The sequence below is a fragment of the Carcharodon carcharias genome, chromosome 3 (assembly GCF_017639515.1).
Source record: "Carcharodon carcharias isolate sCarCar2 chromosome 3, sCarCar2.pri, whole genome shotgun sequence".
Classification (NCBI taxonomy): Eukaryota; Metazoa; Chordata; class Chondrichthyes; order Lamniformes; family Lamnidae; genus Carcharodon; species Carcharodon carcharias.
In genome coordinates this window covers 204,556,220-204,580,878 of record NC_054469.1, presented here as the reverse complement: position 1 = coordinate 204,580,878, position 24,659 = coordinate 204,556,220, and the positions used below count along the sequence as shown (strand labels likewise).

Sequence of the window (24,659 nt, the reverse complement as noted above, 5' to 3'; positions counted from 1 at the left end):
GGCTTTGCTCACATCGTGGACATCCGAGGAGCAGAAGATGCTGGAGCCTGACAGCAATGGCACACTGGAGGAATGTCCATGGCATGCTGGGTGGATTCTCATGGACATGGCTCTGCTGCAAAGCAGCGAACGGAAGTTGAATAGTCAAAAGCAGGGAAGAGAGCAGTCACAGTTGTGTTAAGGGAGGAATGATGTGGTGCAGGATCCCTCACATGGGTGTTCACTGCTTACCTCAACATTGCTGCAGGCAGGGCCCACACCTTCACCAGTCAGCACGATGGCACTCTCCTCAAAGTGAGTGAGGGGCCTAATGTGGACCACTCTACCCCACTTGTCTGGGACCTCTCCCTGCTGATGTGAAAACAGATGGAGAGAGCATGAGCAGGACACATGGCACCGCATGGAATGCTTGTGTGGTGAGCGGCGCCATGGACAGGAATGAGGACGCAAGCTCAAGATAATATGGACCTGACGGAGATGTGAGAGTGTGTGTGGGAGTTAGTGGTCTTGTCCATTGAGGTGTGAGGGCCCTGTGGATGTGTGATGGGTTTGTAAGTGTGTGAATTGGGAGTGATGAGAAGAGTGGGTTACCGTGGCAGAACGGATGAGACCATTCATTCTGTAGTGGCACTGGATGACTGTCCTCTTTTGCAAGGCATTGGCACTGACCACCACTACCTCCCAAGCCTGGTTGGTAATGCTGCTGCCCATCCTGCAGCCAGAGCAGGGGTAGAGGAAATTGCGGTGGGCCTCCATGGCATCCAAAAGGCATTCTAGTGACATGTTGCTAAACCTGGGGGCTACAGTCTTTTTGCCTTTCATGAACATCTTCCCTGCAGTAATCATGGCCTGGAAGCACTGAGATGTGTGCGTGTGGCTGGACTTTAAATGTGGCGCTCGCCGTGCTGAAACAACGAGGTGATGGCGGGCGGGTGAATGAATGTGTCGTTTTACTCGCCTGCTACCGCAATTAGTGCAAACCTGGGACGATTCCACCCATTGACTTTGATTTATAGCCAGGTTGTTTGGGGTGAGATTAGGTACATTCCTTTTCCTTCAATGTGATTTCCCCCTATTCTTTCCGAGAGGTTTCAGCAAAAGGATAATCAGCAAATTTTCACAAAAAAATTGCAGAACCTCCAGCCGTTAATTTAAAAATGCCGCTCAAAAGCTAAGGTCCAGAGTAAGTTCTGTAAAAAAATCTGCGTAACAGAAAAAAGTTCTTTAAATTCCATATGGAATCGCAAAATCGTACAAGAGTTATTCAGCTCACCGTACTTATGTCAGCCCTTTGAAACAGCTCTCAAATTGGTCTAACGACCCTGCTCTTTCCCCACAGCCCTGCATTTTTCCTATTTAATATTTATTCAGTTCCTGTTTGAAAGTTACTATCAAATCTCCTCCCACCATCCTTTTAGGCAGGGTATTCCAGATTATTATTATTTGCAGTGTCAAAAGTTCTCCTCATCTTCCCCCAATTCTTTTCCCGATTACCTCAAATCTGTGCCCTCTGGTTGCCAGTTCTTCTGCAAAGGGAAGCAGTTTCTCCCAACCTTGACTATCAAAATGCCTCATAATTTTTAACACCCCTGTTAACTCTTCCCTTAACCTTCTCTGCTGCAAGGAGACCAAACCCAGCACCTGTAGTCTGTCCACATAACTAGGGGACTAAATTGGGCGGTGCGTGAAAGCGGACACAGGGCTCGCAATGCGTGATTGCCTCAAACCGTTCATTGTGATGCAGGCAGTATAATAACTTTGTGCTGCTTGCTCTTTACCATGATTGCAGCATGTAGCCAGCACTCACTGTGCTGTTGAGTGGCTACATGCTTCACCAGGGGTCCTGCCGAGAGTCTAGCACAAGTTCAAGCTAGCTCGCATGTGTTGCCTTGCGGTTGGAGCAGGTGGCGGATGTCGATGTACGAGTCACTCTAAAGTGGAAAAAGATTGAATAATGGCACAACATGGAAGACAGCAAGCTCCAAGGTTCTCAGATGTTGCATTGGAGGCCTTGGCAGAGTGGGTGGAAAGGAGGAAAGAAGTGCTGCATCCACAGAGTGCTAGGAGGCCCCGCAGACAAATGCGTGGAAGGCACTGGGAGCAGATGCCCAGAGAAATCAATGCCAGTCATCAAGCCCTGAGGATGTGGATGCAGTGCCACAAGAAGTTCAAAGATCTCACACAAATGGTCATGGTCAGTGAATTCATCTTCCAGTGCCACTAACCTCCGACACTGTTCAATGCGTCACACACTCATCAGTTATCTACTAATAAACCCTTACAATCAGGATTCTTTCCTAACATTCGTAGCTGCACCTCGCCCACACATTTAGCAATACTGCAAGCTGCACACCAGCATTTCATAGCTTGCACACACTCCCAGCTATTCAACCATGACAGCCACTTCACCCAAAAAGATTGCGTGATACTGACACGCTTTCCTCTCTTCTGCAGGAGAAGGTGGTGCACAACCAGAACCAGTGGCAGACAGGCATGGCTGCATGAACTTACACCTAAGGAGGAGAGGATGCCTGCAATCACTAGACCAGCCATGTTGAGGCTGTGGCCAGTGGTAGAGCTGAAATGATTGACAATGACAGTGATAGCTACTCCTCTTTGCCCCACAATCCACAATCTTTTCTGATTTACAATTTGCAGATGCTGTAAGTATTCACCCCTTGCTTTCCTTGCTCCCCTCACAACAACCTTACCTTTGTGCCTTTCTCCTTTCAGATATCCAAGAGCTGCCACCTAACCAGGCAGTGATGGAGAGGCAACTGGTGGAAGGACAGGAAGACAGTGATGATGAAGAAACACCGTGACTCATGCTCACACTTGCAGCCATCAGATCAGATATAGACACTGCATGTAATTTGGAGGATAGCATAGAGGTGGAATTTGCACTTGGTGTGACACTGGGCACAAGTGGCCTGCAACCAGGCCTTGTGGCAAGGGTTGTCCGGTTGCCAACTTGCCAGGGGATAAAGTTGCACACAGTTTCAGCTTCAGGGGACTCAGGTGAGCACTTTGAAGTTGCCATCTACAGAAGAACGCTGACGAGCACTATGAATGTTTGGTGTATTGGGAAGCCTGTTAGAAAGCCTGTGCAAAATGGCAAGAAGCATGGAGAAATCCGGGGCCAACTGTACACAGGAGGTTGCGGAGAGCTTGGAGTCCATCCTTTCCGATATAAAAGTGGTGGCCAACTCCGTTAGCACACTTGTGGACCAAACTATGATGTAGCTCTTGATGGTCGATGTCTCAGCTTTCATTGCAGCCCAAGCAAAAACCACTCAACTTCTGGGTGCTGTAGTGACAGCGCAGCCTTCTGCCATGCAAGATCAGACTGCTGCCCTCATAGCTGTGTATACCAATGTTCAAAGGGCCTTGCAGGATGTCATAGCAGTCCAGCAATCTGTCTTCCAGCAGTTTACTGAGTTTTCCAAGGTGTTGTCTCAGAGGAGTGGCAGTGACTCCCTAACGTACAAACATACTGGCCTGTCTCAGGATCACAGAATTACTGAATTTTAACAGTACAGGAGGAGGCCATTTGGTCGATCGTGTCTGCACTGGCTCTTCAAATGAGTCCTCAAGGATGACAGTATTCATCTCCCTACCCTTGTCACTCTGCCGGTATCTTTACTGCTGCCTGTCAGCCAGCCAGTCCAGGCTGCTGCCCCCATGTCGAGAGGGTTACAGCCCGAAACCAGAACTAGGCCATCCTCCAAGGCCTTCCACCAGCCATTGGGTAGCACTGTGTGGGAGCATGAGGACAGATGAAAGCACGTAGAAGGCAGGCACTAAGGGAATACACAAGAATAATTGTGCAAAGTGGCATGCTTTGATTTATACATTTGGCTTTGAATGCTTTTTTAATGTTGCCTTTGTTTTTGCATTGTGGCCAAGCAGGCCCTGTGATGCAATGCCCACAAAGTGATGTGTACGCAGTCAAAGGCTCCCTTCACCAAGGGAGAGCCTCTATTCCTTGTCATGCCGCACACTTACTCTGTTTGTGGCTCTCTGGCAGGAGAGAACACTGGTCCGTGCAAATATTTTTGGATCCCGTCCAACTGTCGACCTCAGGAGGCCCAGAAACCCTGCTCTATGCCTCTGTTTATAAAGTTGACATTTCCGTGTGCTGTTTTTAATAGCTTTATCAACTTGTCCTGCCACCTTCAAAGACTTAGCTCTGTTCCTGCATCCTGCTTAGAATTGTACCATTTAGTTTAAAACGCTTCAATTAAGGCAAGTTGTTCCAGATCAAAATCTTGGCAATGTCCATAAATATAAGACTAAAGTACCCAAGTTGGTAGTGAAAATTTAAAACGCAGCTTCCGTTAATCAGCTTATTTGTTATTTCTGATCATGATGTTAATGAATTTCAGTCAGTGATTTTCTTTTTAGGTAGGTGGGAGGTAATTTTAACTTTTTATGATAATGGACAATATTGGATTCAGGAAAAATCGGGAGAGTGAAAAAGTGGTGTCTGATTTGATATTGTCTGTTTTCCAATATCGCCAAAAGTTTATGTTGTTCCACCTGAGCCATATCCTGAAATTTGGATTTTGACTGCATTTCTAATATGAAGTAACTTTTTTTCCTACATTTTTCAGGGATCTACAGGGACTGTTGGATTGAAAGGAGCAAAAGGAGAGCAAGGATTACCAGGGATTCCGGTTAGTAAGGGTTTTAAAGTGTCAACATGTTACTAAGTTATCTAATAGCCCTAGACTCCCAGTAGCACTTCGCAAATGTTCAGGGCCAGTTCCTGAGATAATTCGAGAGAGTTAAAGTTAAAGAGAGCTAGTTGAGGATTACAGGATTAGTGAGTTATTGAGCCTTTGCTGCCAGCAAGAGCTGGCAGGAATTTCCTTCAACTTTTCCTAGATTAGTTCCAGCACTTTTTCCCTCTCTGAGATTGCATGACTGGGACTGTGAGTACAAAGTTGCATTGTGCTGAATGATAGGCTACATGGTCACCTCTAGAAAGGGAAGAAGGAAGGGACTTGCATTTGTATTGCATCTTTCACCACCTTAGGACATCACAAAGCACTTTGCAATCAAGGAAGTAGAGGTGCAGCAGCCAATTTGCACACAGCGAGCTCCCAGAAATGACACTGAGATAAATGGCTAGATAACTTGCTTCAGTCATGTTGGTCGAGGGATAATGGCCAAGACATCAACCCCGTTCTTCTTTGACTAGTGTTTGAGATCTTTTACATTCACTTGACAGGGCAGATGGGGCCTCAGTACTGCTTGGATTGTCAGCCTAGATTTTGTGCTCAAGTCTCTGGAGTGGGGCTTGAACGCACAACCTTCAGAGGCAAGAGTGTACTACCCAACAAACCACAGTTGACCAATATAGTTTGAGGCAACAAAAGGGACAGGCTTGCATATCCTGGGGGTGGGTGGGGATTGGGACGGGGGTGGGGGGAAGGTGTAATTGTGACCTCACCTGCCTGACAACTTTGATTAAAACAGCCTTTTTATGCCTAACCTGATCTCAGGTCTGAAGTTTAACCCTCTTAGAACAGTCGGTCACAAATCAACTGATTTAAAAAAAAAAGGCTGCCCTGTGGCGATATTACCCTGCGAGCAGCCTTAACAAGCAGCCTTCAGTGGAAGGAAGTCCCGCCCTCGAGAGCTGCTGGTCAACCTGATTGGCTGGCAGCTCTTGCCATAAAGGCAGTGCCAGTAAAGAGAAGTGGGCGCTGCTGGCACTGCAGTCTCCGGGGAGATGGATCCTGGGGCAGAAATTTTCACTCGGTGGGCGGGTGCGCGCCTGACCCACTCAAGCATGAAATGATGCTCGTTGACGGCGTCCGAGCTTGCTAACGTCAATGCGTAGTTGCGCTATAGTTCAGTCGGTGGGCGCATGCCCGCTGACAATTAAAAGGCCTGTTAAGGCCATGAATTAATCAATTAAGGTAAATTTTTCTCTGCCTGTCCAACCTAATGATTGACGGGCAGGCGCAGAGGCCAAGCAGCCTTTGTATTTTTTTGGAAACTTCATCCACGGGCAGGGTGAGGTTTCCAGAAGCAAATAAAAATAAAATAAAACTTTAATTTCTCATTAATAAGATATCCATGCTCGTGATAGAGTCACAGGAGGGGACATGTTTTATTACATTTTTATTTCCTTTTTTTTATATATAACTCTTCATCTCCCTCAGGAAGTTTGCACTTGCTCCACTCGCACTACCCCCCCCGCCCCGCGCACAGGCAGTGCTCAGCGTTACTGCTCGCGTTTCACGCTGGGTGGGCCTTAATTGGCCTGCCAACATGAATCGCAGTGCGGTGCCGATCACGGGCAGTGGTCGGCTTCCCAACCGTCTCCGCCCACCTGCCAAGGGCAAAATTCTGCCCCTGGAGACAGTTAAGTCGGGCCTTTTTGGACGGGGCGGGATCGGACACCTTACAGGTTAGAAGGTGCGGCGGGGGCGTGGGTTTTGGAGACCAGGCAGGGAGACACAAGGTGGGGAATGACCATGGTGGATGGGGAGTGGCGGGTTGGGGGGATGCCTGCGGTGTGCACAGATATCCCTGCCCCTTTTCGTCCTTTCAACAACTTTGGTGTAAGAAAACGGCCTTCTCACTCGCTCGCCTACCAATGCCCAGTGTATTGTGGCAGTGGAAGCGGATTGAGGTCCTTAAGCGGGCATCGATTGGCCACTTAAGGGTCTCAATAGGCCGAAGGTTGGGCAGGCTAATACGTGCCTTACCCACTCCCCCGCCTTTATTATGGGGACTAGGACATATCATTTTTTGTGTGTGCCCCCTCCACTGCCAAAAACACGCCTGATGGGTGGGATTGGGGGTGGCTGTAAAATCCAGCCCACAGTTTCTATTGACTTCATTGGAGGATGAAATGGGGCAGGGTGTGAAACGGTTGTCTGACCCATACCTGCCGAAGCTGAGATTCCCAAATATTGGAATAACAACAGCAGCAGCATCTGTGGAGAGAGAAACAGAGTTAATGTTTCGAGTCCATATGGCCCTTCGGAGCAAATCCGAGCTCGAAAAATTAACTCTGTTCCTCTCTCCACAGATGCTGCTAGACATGCTGAGTTTTTTCAGCATTTCCTGCTTTTGTTTCATCCACAGTATTTTGCTTTTATGTTGGAATAACAACTTTGTTTTCATCAGCAGTAAATCATTGCATGAAATTTATTGGCAGCTCGGTCAGATCATTTATTTTCTTTTAGAGATCATTGGTGTAGCTGGCTGTCAAATATACCTAAGAGTCAGTAGTTTATTTTGGGGGTTGGGGGTGCTGGCAGAAGGAGAAAGGAAAAACAAACAGATCTCATTCATATTTTTTCAATGAAAATGCCTGGTTCACTCCATCGTTGACCTCTGACGCACTAATGGCAGGGATTTATTCCTCGTAGACAAGTATTTGTTGATATAGTAGCAGTTGGCAGTTCTTCTCTGAAAGGCTCTGCCAGAAGACATTGGTTGTTAACAGATAGATTCTGTAATGTGAAGGTTTGCAGAGATTTACAGTCTCATTCTGTAACTTCTAAATTTCTGCTGTACAGCCAGTAGTGAGAAAAATGACACCAGCTCTTCTCATTGCTCCCTTTGATACTATTAATGCATCAGCTATATGAGACAAGCCATATTATGAAACCATCAGGCCTGTGATCAAAAACGTAACTACAGCTTAAGCTGATGTTGCAATGGCGCAAAAGATAGAAAATAAATGGAATACCAACAATAACTTGCATTTACGTAACACCTTTGTCATAGTAAAACTTCTTGAGGTTCTTCTTAGGTGGGTAATGAGACAAAACTTGACACAGAGTCACATAGGATAACTGGACTAGTAGGCAAAAACTTGGCCAGAGATGTCAATTTTTAAGGAACATCTTAAAGGAGGAGAGGTTTAGGGACCAAATTCCAGGTCTTAAGGCCAACACTGCCAAAGGGACAGCCGTAATGGTGGAGCGGGGGGAGGCGGGGGTTGTGGGGAGAAATCCAGGATGCATAAGTGACCAGAATTGGAGGAACACAAGGATCTCAAAGGGTTTTAAGGCTGGAGGAATTTGCAGAGATAGGGAGGTTTTAAGCCCTGGAGTGATTTGAACACAAGGATGAGAGCCAATGTAGGTCAGTGAGCAGAGTTGGTGGGTGAATGGAACTTGGTGCAAGTTCCGATATGGGCAGCATTTCTGTCATTTGCATAACAGTAGAATGTCCCTTTCATTGCTGGTGGAAAATTCTGGAAAAAAAGTGAGTAAAAGGCCAAAAGAAAAGCTCCAGAACAAGTTCTGCTTTTATCTGTCCAGGAGGTGGCGGGGACAGGGTAACTCAGGCCTGAGTCTCGCTTTAACTGATGCCGTGTTAGAACAAAAGGACTAGATTTCAGAGACCAATGTATGCTTGAGATAAAGAACGGGGATGAGTAGTTGACCATTACAGTTGATACAATGCACTTGATCATCCTGGGACTGCCTACTCAACAGAAACCGCAGGATGGAGCAGTTCAAGAAGTAGGTCCGCCACCATATTCTGAAGGCCAGCTTCGGATGGACAATAAGTGCTCATTTTAACAGCAATGCCCATATCCCAAAACAAAGTTGTGTTTTTTATTCATAAATTCTTGGTGAAGCAATATCGATAATACAAACAAAAACAGAAAATGCTGGAAAAACTCAGCAGGTCTAACAGCATCTGTGGAGAGAAAAACAGAGTTAATGTTTTGAGTCAATTTCAATCTCAATAATAATTGTGATGGTTAAACCGATGAATTTTTGAATGCTTTATTCCAATTCTTGGCTAACACTTCAGCTGCAGAGGTTGGATTTCCTGAGGCTGTCCCACCCAACTATTCAAACCAGAAGAGCTGCCAGGCAGATATTCAAACAGAGGATATGAAAGTACTTATGCTGGGAGTACAAAACAATTTGAGTGATATATCTAATTGTTATTAAGATTAGATTTTCTACCCTATTCAAGCAACATAAAGCTTAGCTGAAAAATTAGATTTTGCACCAGAAAATGAATGCATCTGGCTGTAAAACTCTGCCTGGCAAAACTTTGTGACAAAAAGGAAATAGCTTCAAGGAAGGAGAGGTACTCAATCTACATCTACATCAGCAAAGTGATGAAGCAGGTCCACCCTGACACTGGTATCTATTCGAAGGTCATGAACCTTAAAACTCCTTTGCATATGATATTTTCAAGCACATCATTAGTGAAGCATCTTCTTCCACCCATTACAAGGGTCTTTCTTGGGAGATCCAGACTACTCTGAGCTTGCTTGCCATTATAGGAAAAATAAAAGCTTGCATTTATATAGCACCTTTCACCGCAGGACATCCCAAAGTGTTTTACAGCAAATGAAGTTCTTTTTGAAATGTATTCATTGTTGTGATGTTGGAAATTGTAGGTGATTTTACCTTTTTCTTAAATTCGGAGATCGAAAATTACAATTGATACAATCTGACACTAAATCCAACCTCTTTGTTGAGAATTTTAAACATAACAGTTCCAATTAAATCATTCAGTTACCCCCTCATATTGTCAATCTGAGTTGACTTTGGGTCGCTTAGGAGTGCATTTTCCTGCTTGACTCACTGGCACTCTTCCTGCTGATACATATTTTCTGTCTTCTTTCTTTGAGTGCTCTTGTATGGGACTTCAGGGGCTCACATACAGAACACAGTTTGTGAAAGAGTTCATGCATAATCCTCGTCTGGAGGTAGATTGGTTAGTTGCAAGCATGATTGGCTGTTGGTAGGTTAGCATATTTCCATGTTGCCTTCCATTGGCTCCGCTATGATTACCTTTCAATCAGCCTCTGTTGATTTCAACCAGATTGCTGTGATTGACAGTTCTATTCAATTCAAATTGTTCTATCAGTTCAGCAGTGTCAACAATTAACAAATATTTGATGTAATTAGCAAGTACGGCACCCATCCAGTTTCTATATAACAAACATTGCTCTGAACTTGTAGCCAGTCTGGTGACCCTTTTCTTACAAAGTACAGCAGCTAATTTGCCCACATTTCAAACAGAAAGGTAGTAAGGAGCAGATAATCTGTTTTTGTGATGCTGATTGAAAGATAAATATTGGCCAGGACACTAAGCTGGAACTCCCCTGCTGTTCTGGGGAATAGTGGCATAGGCTCGTTTACATCCCGATTAGAAAGTTTAATGTTTCAGCTGGAAGACAGCACTTGCAGAAGTGCAGTACTCCCTCTATACTCCATTGAACTGTCAGCCTAGATTTTGTGCTTAAGTCTCTGGAACCCAAAATCTGGTAACTCAGAAGTGAGAGTGCTACCAGTTGAGCCACCATTCACAGAGGAAGAAAAGCCTTGACCACATATATTAGCTCTAAGGAACAGTCCATAATATGTTGAAAACAAAAGCTAAGTAGACCTTCAGATATAGGCAAAGGCAAGAAGGGTCCCACTTCAGAGGAATTGAATTTGTGAGGTGGAGTGGCTCGAAATCAACAAATGATTAGATCTCATAAACAAAGTGATGGGGCTGGGTGGTGGTGGGAGGGGGAACAAAGCTTCAGAAGTCTTTAGGACAGAAGACATTACTAATCAGCTACAGATGGTCGAAGGACATTGTCACAGGCAGAATGTATGTGTTCTATTATTGTCAATGATCAATATGATTTGTATGAAGGTGGTGTATGTTTTCTTACCCTTTGGAGCATGTATGTTAAGTAAATAACTTCAGCAGCAAGCTTTTGTGAGAACTAAAGAAGGTTATTTATTCTCAAACACTTAGCCCAAATTTAAACGTGATGTTTCACATACTCATCTCACACACAGACACACACACACTGATGCGCACAAACACACACATACACAAGAGGACAGGATTTTTGCTTTGTCAGGCGGGCGTGACAGGTGAGCCCAGGAGCGGTCGTGAAGCTGACCGCTGCCTGCGATCAGGCCCTGACATCTATTTCACGCTGGCTGGCCGTTAATTGGGAGGAGGGTGAGCACGGAAGTTTGTGCATGCATGCGGGTGTGTGCAATGAAAGCTCCCTGAGGCACAGAACTGCCTCAGAGCTGAAGATTTGTAAAATCCAAAAATAAAGATCTTACAAATATTAAAAACATGTCCCCTCATGAGGCTCTGTATACATGTGAGTCTGTCACTTGAGCAGGGACATGTTATAAATGACATTTCACCATTTAAAAAAATTTTAAATTCTTGTTGGAAACCTCATCCTGCATGTGGATGAGGTTTCATAAAAAATGCAAAGGTCGCCCGGCCGATTTCACGTGCCCGTCAACTGTAAGGTTGGATGGATAGTGCAAATTGAATTCAGTTAATACTTTAATGGCTTTAATAGGCCTGTTAATTGTTAGCGGGCGTGCTGCTGACTCCTGCGCGTGCCTACTGACCAAAATATCACGCGAGTGCGCGATGATGTCGAGATGCTCGCCCAACGTCATCGTGCTTCATTTTACACCTGCTCAGCGAAAAATTCAGCCCACAAAGATTAGATACAGGTGAAGGTAATGTACTTCTACAGCTTATAATTATCTCAGACAATGATTCACGGCCTCTGGTCTCCCAAGAGGCAGGCCTGTTTTTTCATCGATGGTCTTGATGCTTTGATGTTGAAGCATGGACCTTTTAAAGTGAAGATTTCTCAGCAGGCTATGAGGTTTCTTGCATACAGATTTCTAGGAGGTTAGTTCTCAGTCAAACTTGAAGTTGAAACAGGTTGATGGTGTCCTTCTGTCTGTTGGGATCTCCTGCTTTCAGGGTATTGCTGTTAATTACCTTGCCTGCTTGGTGACTTGCAGCTAATTTGTGGTCTGACCTTCTGACCATTGAGCTGTTGGTTCTATGGCTTTCAGGTGGCACTGCCTGCCGACAGCTTGTGCTGATTTTTAACAAGCAGACAGAAAACATGGCTGTGTCGCCCTATGATCTTCACAAGTTCAAAGTCCTTTCCAAATAAGGGGTGGTGTTTATATTGATTCCAACATCCTGTGTTATGGTTCAGAACCTTCAAGATTCACCTAGGGCTGTACCTTCTGGGGGGCGGGACCCACTCGCCGATGCGTAAAATAACGCGGAATGATGTCGGGCGTGTGTCCCGACATCGCTCCGCGTCATTTAGATTTTCAGTTCAGCAGGCGTGCAGCTGACTCGGCTGCGCGCCCGCTGAACTGTCAATGGCCACTTAAGGCCTTTAAAAAAGTAATTAAGCTAATTAAAGGACCTGCCCGTCCAACCTTAAGGTTGGCGGGCAGGCAAGGAGGGCAGGCGAAGAGGCCAGACGGCCTTTAGAAAAAATATGAAACCTTATCTACATGAGGTGACATATCAGGAATTTGTTTCCACACTTCCACAAATTTTTAGAACTTCCAGCGATCTCCCTGAGGTGGCAGTTTGCATCAGAGAGATCTGTGTGCTCCTTCACGAAAGAGCGCACTCCCGGCTCAAGGAATCTCCCCCCCTGCCCACGCAGGGTGCGCACAGCGCTTCTGAGTGGACGTCACACTGGGAAGGCCTTAATTGGCCCGCCCACATAAAATGGAGGCACGCCCCTGACCGGGGTTGGCCATCAGGAACCCACCCGCCTGTGCCCGCTCCCATACATCCCCCCCCAAAGGGGGGAAAATGTTGCCCCTGGGCTAGTTTAGATGGGGAAAACCATCATAATACAAAGGAAGATTGATAGGGTCCATTCATTCCCATCTAAACCAATTGAGTTTGCTCAGGATGAAGCCTTAAGACAGGCAAATTGGAGATGCTTGCATCCTTTTGTGTTGGTCTATTCTTAAACAAAGAGATGCATGAATTCACCAGATGACTGTGAATGCCCATATTTAATTAGGTATTCACTTGAGACATAGCACCATCTATAGCTCAAAAGTCAAAGGTCACGTGCGAGAATGGATTTTTAAAAAAATATTTTGGGGAGTATTGTGTTATTCTGTAAAGAAGGGTGCGTGTGTGTCTGTTTGTGTGTGTGTGTGTGTGTGTGTGTGTGTGTGTGTGTGTGTGTGAGAGTGAGTGAGTTAATTAAGCTGGGAAAGAGTTTGATAGGAGTCAGGTTGTTTGAGGGGTTGGAAACATGAAAAGGAGAAGAGGTGTTAAGATGAGGTAGAGCTAACATTTGCATTTTTAGATAAGTTGAGAGGTTGTTTGAATATCAGAGGGGAGCCAGAGTTGGCAAGAACAATGTTTGCATCTTGCAGGAGTTCATAGGTAAATAAGTAGTGGAGATATGATATCTTATTCTGCCAAAAGTAAAGACAAGATGGAAACATGAAATATCTTATATTTAGAAGGTCTTGAGTTTCAAAGGGGTTTGAGAACAATGGAACTGAAATAAAAGGGAAAAAGCTATATTAAAGTTACTGTGGATAGCTGTTGAGTAGAGATGGCTGTATGGCTGTTGAGCTGGATAGCTGGTAAGCTGGAGAAGGCGGGAGCTGTTGGAGCTGTTGAGAAGTCTTGGGCTGCAGCAAACAGTTTTATCTGAAGTGGATTCCATAGCAGAGTGGAAGAGGGTACAGGTCATGTGGTACACCTTTATTGAAGCTACATCAGCTTACCTTGTATAATATTACTGGATTTTTTTTATTTATACATCTATAAGGGAGTGTTGCCTGGAAGGTGTTTACTTGTGGCTCTGACCAAGTAGACAGTTTTGGGGGAACACTTTGTAAGACTAACTGTAATTGCTTAACTGTATTCTCGTGTGCTTAAGTTTTCTTTTCTTGTTAATAAAACTTTTATTTTTAATTTTTTAAAACCCAAAAATGTCACAGGATTCCTTATCGCTGACATCGGTATGTTGTCTTCTCATTATCAGAATACAAAAAAAGGTTGTGGCCTTTAAGCCAAGTTTCCCTCTGGGATTTGGTTTGCACAGCAATTAACACCGGCTGTGGTTATAACACATGCTCTGCAGCAGCCATTTCAATAGCTTGTTTGTGTCCGTTTTTTAAAACTATTGACTGGAAGGTCATAATATGAAATCTCTGTATTGGGCACGACAGCATCTTTACATTCAAGAAGCTAACCTACTCACAGCTTACAGAAGAAATAGGCTCCACAGAACAAAATGTGGTCAAAACACTACCCACTGTTGGAAAAATGAAAGTGAGAATTAAAGGACATGTCTTTATTGTGAAAATTTAGAATTTCTTAGGAGATCTGTTTGTCAGGATGTTGAGAGGTGTGGCTGCAGTAAACATATCAGACCTGAATTTGTGAGCAGAGATGTAATTTAATCTCAACTGTCCATTGATAATTTAAGCCTATTAATTGGGAAGGGAGAAAACTTGAAGATTAGAGGAGGTAACTTAGGGAAAAGATTTCTGTATAACAATATGTAAGAGTCCTGAGATTCTTGGATCACTTCAAATATCAGTGATTTGTAACTTGCTCTGATGCTTCATGCCCTTCCTCTAGCCCAAAACTGCTCATACTATTCCCTGTTGCACTAGCATCTCTTTTGGGACTCTATGCTACCTCCTGTCTTGCTCTCTTTGAGTTTATTTTGCCCAGGGGACCCATGACTTGCTCCCTAGATTCTTTTTCCTGCAATTCCCTGTTTGAATCACTCAAATCAGGATTCCAGCCTTGCCACTGTTTAAAATAACCATTAAAAAAATCACAAATGAAACTCTTTGTGACTGATTGTGCTAAACTATCCCTCTCCATCTATCTGTACCTACCTTTGACACAATTGACCACAACGTATTTCTCGAATGCCTGTCCTCCATCCAGCTCGTTGGAACTTCCTTACTTCTTTGCATTCTTAGAGAATCATTTACTAGAGAAACACCTGCAATGGCTTCTCTTCCTACTCTTGCACCATTACCTGTGGAGTGCCCCAAGAATCTACCCTTGGTGCCCTCCTCTTTCTTACCTACATGTTGTACCTCTGAAAACAGTTTCGATTTTCACATTTATGCAGCTCCATCTCATCACCATCTCTCTCCCCCACTGTTGCTATATTATCAGGCTGCTAGTCTGACATCCAGTACTGGATGAGCAGAAATTTCCTCCAACTAACTATTGGGAGGACTGAAGCCATTGTCTTCAGTGTCTGCCACAAATTCAGTTCCTTTGGCACTGACTCCATGCCTCTCCCTAGCAATTGTCTGAGGCTGAAGCAAACTGTTCACAAGCTTGTTGTCATATTTGCCCTCAAGGTAACCTTTGGATGACAGAGCCAAACAATTATTAAGACTGGTTAATTTCACCTCCTTACAAATCAACCTCTGCCTCTGCCTCTGTTCATCTGCTGTTGAAACCTAAACCCATGCCTTTGTTACCTCTACACTTGCCTATTCCAACACATTATTGGCTGGCCTCCTGAGTTCTACCCTCTGTAAACTTGAGGTCATTCAAATACTCGATTCCTAACTTGTATGTTGGTTTCTGGTCTGGCAATGCCTCAATTTTTAAAATCTCATCTTTGCTTTCAAATCCTTCCATGGTCTTGTCCCTCCCTATCACTGTAATCTCCTTTAACCCTCCAGTATAGCTGCACTCCTCCAATTCTGACTTTGTGCATCCATGAGTTTAACCATTCCACCGTTTGTGTCTGTAACTTCAGCTGCTAAGGCTCTAAGGACTGGAATTCTCTCCTTAAACCTCTCTGCCTCTCTTCTTGTCCTTTAAAGTACTTCTTAAAACCTACCTTTCTGACCAAGCTTTTAGTCATCTGCCCTAATATCTCTTTCGATGGCTCAGTTTGAAATTTTCAGTTGATAATACTGCTGTGAAGCACTTTGGGATGCTTTGCTGCATTAAAGGTATCAAATAAATACAAGTTGTTGTTGCACTGTTGACCAGCAGTTGATTTTTTTTTAATATTTTTTTTTGTGTTTCAGGGTTCAACAGGATTGTATGGTTTCAAGGGGTCCATAGGCAACCAAGGCCTCCAAGGAAAAATGGTTTGTGACACAATCTTTTACTTTATCTGCCTTCTGTCAATAGTTACATCATAAAAAGGAATCTACAAATAGGTCAAATGAAAAACTCAGAACTGACAATTACCCCTGAAGCAGAACACAAACCCTTCACTGTCTGAAGCAGGTCATGGGACCAAAACTACAGTAACAATCTCTTTAAAGTTTTAATAGAATAGCTTTCGGTATTTGCAACAGCTAATACCCGGTGCAGCTGCAATACTGCTGGCTGTCACAGGGGGTGCCAAGAGCATGGTAACTGAGGGCTGCGAATGGATTCATTCCAATTCCTAATTCACTTTACCTTTGATTTAATGTAATGGTAATTCAGTTGTTTCTATCCTTGATAGCCCCTCTAATATCAGGAAAGTGTTCAAAATCAAATTTGCAATTTTTCATGTTTTAATATAATGAAGTGAAAAGCATTTTGGTGAAAAGCCTGAGTACATGTATCCATGATATACATAAAAATGTTATGTATTTCATTGGCACATTGACCTCACTTTATGAACTACAATTTATGTTCATAATGTTAATATTTCATTTGTAGCTCAAATCAAATGGTCCACTTTCGAGTTCTGAAGAAGAGTCATATTGGACTTGAAACGTTAACTCTCTCCACAGATGCTGTCAGAATTGCCTAGTTTTTCCTGATATTTCTGTTTTTATTTTAGATTTCCAGTGGCTGTGCTGGTTTGCTTTTATTTTATGGTCTATTTCTAGAAACCTGTGAGGATGAGCTCCTCCTGTTACTGATGTAATTACATCATAGTCAAGTGAGAGATTTTCTCTGGTTAGTTTGGCTCTGTTAGTATCACTCTCTCCTCAAAGTCAGAAAGTTGGTGGTTCAGGCCGGACTGCAGGAACTTGAGTATGTAATTAATGCAGTACTGAGAAGAGTCAGAAGTGAAACTGAACTCTGTCTGCCTGGGCAAGTAGATGCTAATGGGACTATATGAAAGGGAACAGGGAGATTGCCAGCATTCCTCTCACCAGAGATATCAGCAACAAACTAACCAATCATCTCATTGCTATAAAAACAAAAAACTGCGGATGCTGGAAATCCAAAACAAAAACAGAATTACCTGGAAAAACTCAGCAGGTCTGGCAGCATCGGCGGAGAAGAAAAGAGTTAACGTTTCGAGTCCTCATGACCCTTCAACAGATCTCATTGCTATTTCTGATATCTTGCTGTGTGTGACTTTGGCTGCCATTATTACATATAAAACAGCAAATTGCTGCATAGATGAATTGTTGTGAAGCACCTTGATTTGATTCTAAGAGACCTAAAATGCTTTGTGAAAGCAAGTGATTTGGTTAGTTTCTGATGAAACTGGAAACTTGTTCAACAAAACACACTTGCAATGTTGCTGGAAGTGCTGGTGAGTAATCTCAATTTTAGTTTACACATCAAGACAAAGAAAGGTAATCTCCACAAATTATACTAAACTCGCTTATTTTCTTTCTTCTGGAATTCACTCCATTTTGTCCATTTAATTGTTGAGATTTGAGTATATAATCTAGGCTGCTATTTCAGTGCAATGCTCAGGGAGTGCTGCACTGGCAGAGCTGCCATCTACAGAATGAGACATTAAATCAAGAGCCCCATCTGCCTGCTCAGCAGATGTAAAAAGCCCATGGCATTATTTGAAAAGCCAAGGGTGTTCTGAACAATAATTATCCCTCAACCAATGTCACTGAAAGAGTTTATGTGGTTATTTATCATGTTGCTATTTGTGGGCTATTGCTATGCACAAATTGGCTGTTGTGCTTCCTACATTATAATAGTGCCTACACTTCGAAAGTACTTCATTAATTGTGAAGTGCTTTAGGAAAATATTGAGGTCATGAAAAATGCTACATAAATGCTAGTTTTCCTATAACTGTAACTGGAACTTCAATTAATCTGGCAGTGTTCGTGGATATAAATTATTTGTTGCATAAATGATAATAGCAAGTAAAAAGTATGTTGGTTAAAGTTTGTTGTTCACCATTTATAACTCTCTTCAAATTGTCTGAAGGGTGAAGCTGGAGACCCAGGTGAGAAAGGAGAATTTGGAACAGTTGGACCTCGTGGATCACAGGTAAGTCTGGGCTTTCCTCAGCAATGTTAGATTTGTGTGTTTACTGAGATTTAATGCTGATAAAATGGTGCTCTGCAAAGAGAGAGCTGGCTGAACATGGGACAAAGCGTCAAAATGACATGCACAGATGGAGATGATGGGATGCTCTGCAATTTCTGAGCCTCTAGGAATGCCAAGGAAAGCAACTGGCCGACTTCTATTGTGGAGTTAGCCAGGTGTATGGTATGAGTCTGTGCCACTTGGCAAGTCAGTTGTGGATTATGGATGGTCTGCATGTTGCTGTATGATTTTCTGTAGGAGAGCAGGTGCTGAATGAAGTTGATAAAAGATTAATTGCAGTGTTGTCTTTTTAATGAGAATAGCATTCAATTTCCTTTTGAAGATGGACTCATCTTTAAAATGATGAATATTCAGGAGCTTTCCAACAGATTTTAAATTATCAACAGCCCTTTGGGGAAGGGACATTAACAAAATATTTGATTGTTGAAGGAAACCTTAATTGAAGGATTGACAGTGAATAATAAGGAGCTCTTACCTTGATGGATGCCATTGACTGCAGTGCTTAGCTCTTCTATCACCTTAAACCTGAGTCTCCCAACCATGCAATCAGAGGCAATGGAGACCCACTCTGTCATGGATCTGGTAGTCTGCTATTAAAATGATAGCTTCTCCCACAAGCACCTCGAAATATGTTGTGCTGATTCAGTACAGCTTCATGCTTCTGCCATTCTGTAGATACACAGAACTAGTTTAAGCCTCCTGCTCACATTATAGTTGTGAACTGAGTCAGGAAGTCAGAAAACTCAGTGCTTTTGAGCAGCAGGCATCACAGGTTGAGTAATTTATTTCACAATAGCTAATCAGACTCATTGGGGCCTACTACTAACCTGCGATGATGTTAAAAATTAAATTGGGTGGGCAACCTGGGGTTGGTTTTACCAAGTGAAATATCAGACCCCAAATAACATGGGACGCACAATTTTGTAAAACTCCCCTTTAATTCTAGAACAGGAAAGGAATAAAATGAAAGAAAATGTTATTGAATACAGGAGGGAACAGCTAAGTGTAAGTGGGTGGAACAGCTGAGGCAAGCTATACTTGATATAGAAGTGAGGGTTGGAAGCTTTTGTGTATAACTACACTGGGTACTGTACAAGCAGTCATATTATACTTTAGCTAATGATGGTGCTTATATCTGAACCTTCTGTGATTGGAACATGGTATTATTGAGTTGCAAAATTATCCAATTACCTCAGTGATCTCAATGATCTGAATCCCACTCAGATGATTTTTTGAAGAGGTTAATTAAGAGCCAATTAGGGGCTGAAGTAGAGGGGGACACTTCTTTGGCGGGCAGCAGGACCTGGGCCCACATTTTACCAGCGCCAGTCAATCAAGAACAGCAGCCTGCCCCCAAGAGCTGCCGGTGCAATCAGAGGGCCGGCAGATCAGATCGGACTGGCTGCGCTAGCTGGAGGAAGAGGACGCATCAATGTACATGCGGCCTTAAAGTAAAGTAAGTGAGGTCTGGGGTGGTGCTGGGCTCAGTTAGGCCGGCCCTGATGAGGGGGAGGGGTGGTCGCTGATTGCAGGTGACGTCAATGGCCCGGGGGTGGACATTGCTGCCGGGGTTCCCTCCAAGGGCCAAAGAGGAGCTGTAATGGAGGGCTCCCCTTCCTTGGAGCCTGCTGGGAAGCAGCCAGTTTTACATGGTGGACTTGCCACATGGCGGAGGCAACCCCTGCTGCTGGTAATATGCCAGTGGAAATGGGTAGAGGCCCTTAATTGGCCTCTTAAATGGCTCAATTGGGCTCACCAGGCAGCCATCTGCCCACTTTCCCACTGTGGGCATAACAGCATGGTGGTGGAAGGCATTCAGCATGCCATCTGACTCTTTCCAGCACTGTTTTTCCAGCCTTCCTGCCTCTCAGTCCATCCCCAAAGGCTCTGGAAGATTCCAGCCATTTGCTTCTGCCAGTGGCTTTTATGGATTATGAATATATTAGTGGTAAATTTGTATGTTAATATAACTCAATGAAAATAAAAAAAACAGAGTGACGTAACGTGGGTTGCTGATTCACTATCTTCCATTTTATATTACTGCAAAGTCAAAATTACCCCCCGTGAGTTTGCACATCTTCACGCAATTCTTCAAGTGTCTCACTGAATTGGCAATGTTACTCTAAGATGCAGGGAAGAGAGAGAATGAGAGTAGTGGGAGTTTGGATAAATATGTGTGAATTATAAGTGTGTATGTGTGTCTGTCTGTGTGCTTAGTGTAGTAGAGGTGGTACAGCTGAGGAAGAATGAAGACTTGAAGACTGCACTCCCAGTGCTAAGTCGTACTTGACTTGAGCCTGGAAGGGGGAATCTGATACAGTGCTTAACGCAATGGTCCTGATTTTCCACCCTGTAAGACGAGGACTTCTAAACCTGACTCGAAATCTAAGGATCAAGGCATTTTGTTGCTTCTTTTTGTTGCATGGTGAGCTAACTTCACAAATTGTGGAATCTCTGTAATGTGCATAACCAAAAAATTGTTTAGTTAATCTCTTGCAAACTGGTGCACTGAGGGGTTTAAAGATGATGTATGTGTATTCCATTTAACGTTTCACAGGGTTTGGATGGAAATGAAAGTCCTGGAATCCCAGGATCAAAAGGACAAAAGGTGATGAAACAAATTTAATAAATAGCATGTTTCCATCTTTCTACTATTTTCACAGTAATTGTGAAGTTTATTTTTGTTTTCCCCATGCAGATATTGGAGCAAAAACCAGAAATTTAGCCACATGCCTGTGTATGTTCTTGAAACCTGTATCTTTGACTAAACTTTTGGTCACCTGTTCTCTTATCTCGATATTGACTTGGTGTCAATTTCTGTCTAATTCTGCTCCTATGAAGTGCCTTGTGGCATTTTACAATGTTAAAAGTGCTATATAAATGCATGTTGTTAACATTCTATCCAATTAATTTAACAGCTGGAAGCTCATTGGTTGTATGCCCTGGTTTGACACAAAATTTAGTCTGATGTTGCTTTGGATTATGTGCAAGTACAATACAGATCTCAGCTCTATTGGTCCAGCAGTGTATGTGCGCTGTGTAAAAAGTAACTCATTTCAGTTTGGCCCTTTAATGTGTTTTTATGTATCTTGCATAATGCTGCAGCAAAGTATTGTGAGTAATATTTCTGAAATGTTAAGTTTCAGAAAAACATGGGGGAGAATTTTTCCTATGGTGGGCGGGCTGGGTGGGAGCGGGTGTGGAGCCGATCGCCGCCCGCGATTGGCTGTGCACCGCCATTTTACATGGGCGGGCCAGTTAAGTAACCTGTGCGGGTGGGGCGGAGGAGGGAGAGTTGGGGCCTGCGCTCTTTTGTGCATGCGCGTGAAAGAGTGCAGAAATCTCCCTGAGGCATGCAGCTGCCTCAGGGAGATTAAGTAGATAATAAGACTTTTTAATAAATAAAGTAAAAAATTATTTAAATATGTCCCCTCATGTGACAGTGTCACATGGACTGGGACATGTTTGTGAAGTTTGCAAAATTTATTTAATCATTTTATAAAACCTTCATGAAACCTCATTGCACCCGTGGATGAGGTTTCCTGAAAAATGCGAAAGTCGCTTGGGCTCTTCGCCTGCTTGTCAATCTTAAGGTCTTAACAAGTTTAATTGCTTTTTTAATAGCCTCAATATGCTGTTGACAGTTCGGCGGGTGACTGCCAAATGAAATTTCGAAATGATGCACGATGATGTCGGGACGCACGCCCGACCTCATCGCGCATCATTTTACATGTCAGCGTGTCGGACCCACACCCGCACACCGACAGCAAAATTCTGCCCATAGTGTGAGGAAGGAACTGGGCTATTTAATGGTTGAGGGAAGGAATAGTGTCACCTCAGACCCATCCTCGACTGATGTCTTGAGTCAGATCAATAATTTCTCTGAAATTATCATCTGGCCAGGGCATGTTTTAAATCTCTTTTGTCTCTCTGGTGTCCCTAGGAGTGTGCACCAGCTGTAGCTGATGGGTAATTTACCCTTAGATCTCCCCCATGCTGCCCTCAATGGGCACCTTGGAGGAGCCCTGAAGCACTCCAGAAATGAGGTGGCCACTGACCTTCCCTGGTCAATCTTCTATTCAACACCAGCCTCAAGTAATGTAATACTGAGAAAGCAGCCACTTACAATGCAAAAAAAATTTTAAAGGGCCATGCACTTAAACAAATTGCCCATGCACTCCACAAAATGATTTTGGGAACCTTGTTTTAATTCCATTTCAGAGAGCGAGCACATAACCTAGCTCGGCTCTCCCAGGGCAGCATTGAGGCAGTGCTACATTATTGGAAATGTTTTCCTTCAGCTAACATGCAGAATGTCACTCACTCTGCCCATTCCAGCAATTTGGGTGAATGCAAAAAAATGTTTTGTCCCTATTTGAAGGAGTGCAGGCATTTTTCCCATTTTCCTGACCAACATTCCTTCTTATCAGCTCATTCCCAAAACTGTCGTACACTGTCACTGAAGTAACATTGACTTTGTGTGACAGTGTAAAATGGGTGATGGCAAGTTGGCAGCCCATTTTCCATCTCTCTGGATTTTTATTTCCATCAACGATCTTGTCCCCTCTCCCACCCCATGCTTTCACCTGCTTCACACTCTTGCATAAATTTAACATCTATCCAACTGCATTTCAAAGTGATTGTGTATGAAAAGAGAAAAGTGAAAAGCTGCTGTATAAATGGTTTTCTTTCTTTATAATACGCTTCCACTTTAAGCAGCAGTGATGTTGCAATGACGATAGCGCCAACAGTTGAGCAATGATGTCTAATCTATTCTCTCTTTCTATGATTCAAGGGAGTACAGGGGCCTCCTGGTTTTCTTGGTTTTCAGGTACTGGTTACTTTTGTAAAAAAGGATGTCAAATATTTCATGATTATTCTGAGCTGAAAGACGTGAGCAGTTATTTCTGTACGTTGTGTTCTGAATTTTAAGGGAGTGGATGGAATCCCCGGAACTATTGGTGGGAGAGGACCTAAAGGAATAAGAGGACGCAGGGTACGATATTTATCGTGTTCACGTAAAATTTTGAACCTTTGTAACTACCTGCATCGAACTAGATTCAAAAGATAAACTGGTCCTTCTGGCAAAAGAAAGATTTTTAAAATTCCTCTCTCTTTGACAATATTTGAAAGCACCATTACTATAGTGATCCTCGGTTACAACATGTCTGGAACTTCAAAAGGAGTTGCCTTCACCAGGTTGCTTGATGCATTCCATGGCAGGTCAGCATATAAGGGACTACAGTGCAGTATTGACACTGGTAACAATATGGCCCAGATTTTGCAGTCAGTAGTGAAAGATTGGAATTCACCACTCACAACAGAGTGAACCCACAAGGTTTTAGCAGGCTCCAGAGTATACACTCCCTCTTTTCCATGTTGGTTTGAATTCAGTGCCTTCTACGGGGGTCTATGGTGTCTGTGAACAGGAAAAGCAGCAGGGAGGCAGATTAACCAATCAGATTGAAGAATTCTCACAGCTAACAAAGTAGGAAAGTAAAAAGCAGGAAATATAAACTACATTTAAATTATTGTACAGAAAGTCAAATAAAGATTGGGACACACACATGGGATTAAGGGAGATACTTATATAGAAAAACACAACTTTTGAAAAAAAGCAATTGTTGATTTTTCAAAGATCTGCAACATTAATTTTTCTCTGATGGTACAGAACTCCACAGTTGTATAATTCGTTTTTCAGGGCCAGAGGTGTTTATTAGTAAATATGACTTACTATACTGTTAACATTTCAGTTACTCCTCATTGAACAAAGTTTAAGTTTTTCATTGGTCTTTAGTGTGATAATATTCAGTCGTTAGTTTAAGTTTATGCTCTAGCAACAATTTCTATGCAGATTCCACAGACAAGGACTGCAACAGCGCAGCCTGTGGAGGAGCAACTTCCAGATTTCCATTTTAATTGCACATGTGTGGAAGCCAGGAGTTGCTTTCAGTTTTATCCAGTAATAGCGGCGAGTGCTGCTAGCCTCAATGTCATTACAGCATATCTGGGACATTATGATTTAAACCGAAATGTTCCTTTGCTTTTATTTGTAATTTGTAGTTTATTACCTGTGTCCCTTTAAAAAGGGTGCACTTTTATTGGATTAATTTGATTTTTAATTGCTAATACTTGAGGTAACTCAGCGGCATCCTGATTGGTTAAAAAGAAGAGTTGAACTGATTTGCAGTGCCAAGTAATGGTGTTGGTAGCTGAGGTAACAGATCGTCGTCAATCAGCAAGCAAGAACGAGAGTCATCAATTATGATGTTCAAAAAACAAGGAATAGCTACCGATGAAATTTAATCACTCCCAAAGTTGTGTGAAATTATTTGGTTTTCCCTCTTAGAAGAAAGCTTAAATATAGAAGTAACTTTCATAACACAAGAAGCCCATAATAATGAGCCAGTTCTGCTTAAAATGTGTATTCTCACCCACCAAAGTGTCTGTAAAATGCTTTAAACTCTATAAATAGTTATCAGCCTAAGTATGTGCTGTAAGTGTGAGTTGCTGAATTGAACTTTGTTGATCTTACATTCCTGGAAATGTAAATGTTCCTTGTAACCAGCTGTTATCTATGTTAATCATAGCCAGA

At 43.2% G+C, this 24,659-nt stretch overlaps 1 protein-coding gene across 1 annotated transcript in view; it reads left to right on the top strand.

Annotated features, from left to right (window-relative positions):
• Positions 1-24,659, top strand: part of LOC121276075 (collagen alpha-6(VI) chain-like) — a 120,993-nt gene that overhangs the window by 64,330 nt on the left and 32,004 nt on the right. Inside the window, exons 27-35 of the mRNA XM_041184015.1 lie at positions 2,842-3,156; positions 3,266-3,447; positions 4,614-4,676; positions 11,526-11,670; positions 11,787-11,929; positions 15,843-15,905; positions 17,942-18,004; positions 22,860-22,895; positions 22,998-23,060. Coding sequence (XP_041039949.1) covers positions 2,842-3,156; positions 3,266-3,447; positions 4,614-4,676; positions 11,526-11,670; positions 11,787-11,929; positions 15,843-15,905; positions 17,942-18,004; positions 22,860-22,895; positions 22,998-23,060 — 1,073 coding nt within the window. The remainder of the gene's footprint in view (positions 1-2,841; positions 3,157-3,265; positions 3,448-4,613; positions 4,677-11,525; positions 11,671-11,786; positions 11,930-15,842; positions 15,906-17,941; positions 18,005-22,859; positions 22,896-22,997; positions 23,061-24,659) is intronic.